The sequence below is a fragment of the Crocodylus porosus genome, unplaced genomic scaffold (genome assembly GCF_001723895.1).
Source record: "Crocodylus porosus isolate Cpor-Errol unplaced genomic scaffold, CroPor_comp1, whole genome shotgun sequence".
Taxonomy (NCBI): Eukaryota; Metazoa; Chordata; order Crocodylia; family Crocodylidae; genus Crocodylus; species Crocodylus porosus.
The window spans coordinates 2139988-2142339 of NW_017728948.1; the positions used below are offsets into that span (position 1 = coordinate 2139988).

Genomic DNA, 2352 nt, shown 5'->3' on the forward strand with positions numbered 1-2352 from the left:
AGTCCCACCACGTTTCTGTGATCCCTACTATGTCAGGGCTGGTGACAGCTAGGAGCTGGGCAGCTGTCCTCCTCTCACAGCAGCTGATAGCCAGGGTTCATCTGTGGTTGACTTTGCTGGGACATGCACGGTTCACTTCTAGGGTCCCAGCAGAGTGGGAAGGTCCCCGCTAATCCCAGGTGCAGCAGGGCAGGGTGTGGGGGGATGTTCCTTAAGGGGGGCATAGGATGTAAAATCGACAGGTTACGTGGGCCACGGGGAGCAGGGCTTGGTGGGAGCCCCATCCGGACTCCCTCCTCTCTGCTTCACGCCATTGTGACTGTAGCAGCATTGTGCAGCGGACACGAGATTTGCCAGGTACCGGCTCAGACCCTAGCTCCACCGTGTCCAGTCTCCTGCATCACACAGAGGCAGAGATGGATGCTGAAAGGAAGAGCAAACAGGATCTAGCTTCTGGCATGCAGGGTTTAGGAAGTTTTAACTCGGAGGCCGTGCCCCTCGCCCCCGTGCTCGATAGCTACCGATGCCCCTTTCATCCAAGAATGTGTCCGATCCCTTTTTGAATCTGGCTAAACGCTCAGCTTCCTCCACATATGGTGGCAACGAGTCCCGCACCAATTGCACGCTGTGTGAAAAAGTCGCACCATATACAGCCCTGTAGGTACACGGGAAGCCAGATGAAGACTGCCTGGCACTGAGTGATGGCCCGAGGCAGGGGTGGGAAGGGAGCTTCCTGCAGCTGTCTTGGAGTTAGCATTTTCCTGAGCCGGCAAGGCCTGTTCATCTCGGGTCTGTGCTACAGGACTGCTGCCTTGCCCTGCTCCTCCACAGCCCTGAAACCACTTTTCATGCCTAAGCATCCGTGAAAGCCTTTCCTGTATTTTATTGTGCCTGAAGGCCCTCCAGCTGCCCCCCATTTACATCCCTGAGGCCCTCCCAATGCAGCCTTGGCAAGGGTAGCTGGAAGCCAGCTCCAGCAGCTGGTCAATAGGTGCATCAGCAAAAGTGCTGCCTTTCGTGACTTCAATGCGAGACACCACTGGGCTCTCTGTGCTGCCTGCACCGTCCAGGGGGGTGATGCCTCCACCTGCTAGTGGTTGTGAAGGCAGTTCTTGCAAAGTATGTGGCTATCTTTCCAGGCCATGTCTCCTGCTTATGTTTCCTGCCAGGAACAAAACCACGAGTCAGAAGACAAGCAGGGGCCACTCCAACTCAGCCTTCACCTTGCACAATATCTACTCCTCGAGCAGCTCTAACAAGGTAAGCAGAGGCGAAAACACCTTCTGAGGTCTGCGTTGCTCCCGTTAGTCTGATGAGGGTGATACTGGCTTATCGAGCTGTGGCCGAAAGACTGGCGCCTACCGTTCGTTACCCAGCCCTCAATCCAGAGTCACTCCGTGCAAGCCGGGAGGCTTGTCTACGTGGGGAGAAACTGCAGTGAGCTGGCGTGTGAACGGACAGCGCCTGAGTTACCCTGCACTGGCCCTGCGTGTAGACACACTTGGGTGTGCTCAGCGCTCCTTTGTGGAGAGCGCTCGCTCCCTTTTGAACCGAATGTGCGTTCATTTGCACTAGATGTGCACTAGAAGCGTCCTCGGGAGGGATAGCTGTCGCTTTGGGAAGTCACACCCATAGTTATGATGCGCTAGCTTCCTTGTGTAGACAAATGCAAAGTGACTCCAGATTTAGGCTGTAGTAAGGGAGCTGTGTCACACTAATGGCCAGTCCAGGGAGCAAGCACAAGGGGGATATGTCTATACCAAGGATGTCAAACTCAACGCATGCCCACTGCTAGCCATGCCTGGCGGGCTCGATGGAGCATGTCTGCAAGCTGGATCCAGCCTGTGGGCTGTATGTTTGACACGCCTGTGGCACACGGCAAGAGCAGGGGGCTATTCCAGCCATGACCAGAGGTCTAACCTGAAGGCAAATGCGACGTGATGTTGGGGAAGCTTATCTGAGTTTTGAGTGATGCTCTGTTAATGGCTCATCCCCAGGGGTTTTCACTGCTGTCTCCATGAAAGCAGACGTCTTGGCTGCTTATTGTTCCTGTCTAGCCGTTGGGACTCTGGAGTCATTACACTAAGTCCCAGTATTGATGGAAAGAATTAAGGGCTTTACTGAGCATGGCCTGGCTGGCATGGAGGAGAGAGCTCTCCTGTCCCACCCCTGAATCCATGGGGTCTGGTGGAAAAGCTGGGGTGGCTTCTTCAGAGGTGGTCGCTGCTCCAGATCAGCAGAATTCTTGGCTGGTCACCCCCAGATGCAATCTCCCAGATGCAGTCATACCCCTGTGTTACCCCAGATGCAATCTCCCACAGATGCAATCTCCCAGATGCAGTCATAGTCCTA

At 55.0% G+C, this 2352-nt stretch overlaps 1 protein-coding gene across 1 annotated transcript in view; it reads left to right on the plus strand.

Moving 5' to 3' along the window:
- The window catches only part of ADAM33 (ADAM metallopeptidase domain 33), a gene marked incomplete at its 5' end in the record, with an annotated part of 53893 nt that overhangs the window by 48162 nt on the left and 3379 nt on the right, over window positions 1-2352 (plus strand). The window contains one exon of the mRNA XM_019552558.1: window positions 1170-1260. Coding sequence (XP_019408103.1) covers window positions 1170-1260 — 91 coding nt within the window. The remainder of the gene's footprint in view (window positions 1-1169; window positions 1261-2352) is intronic.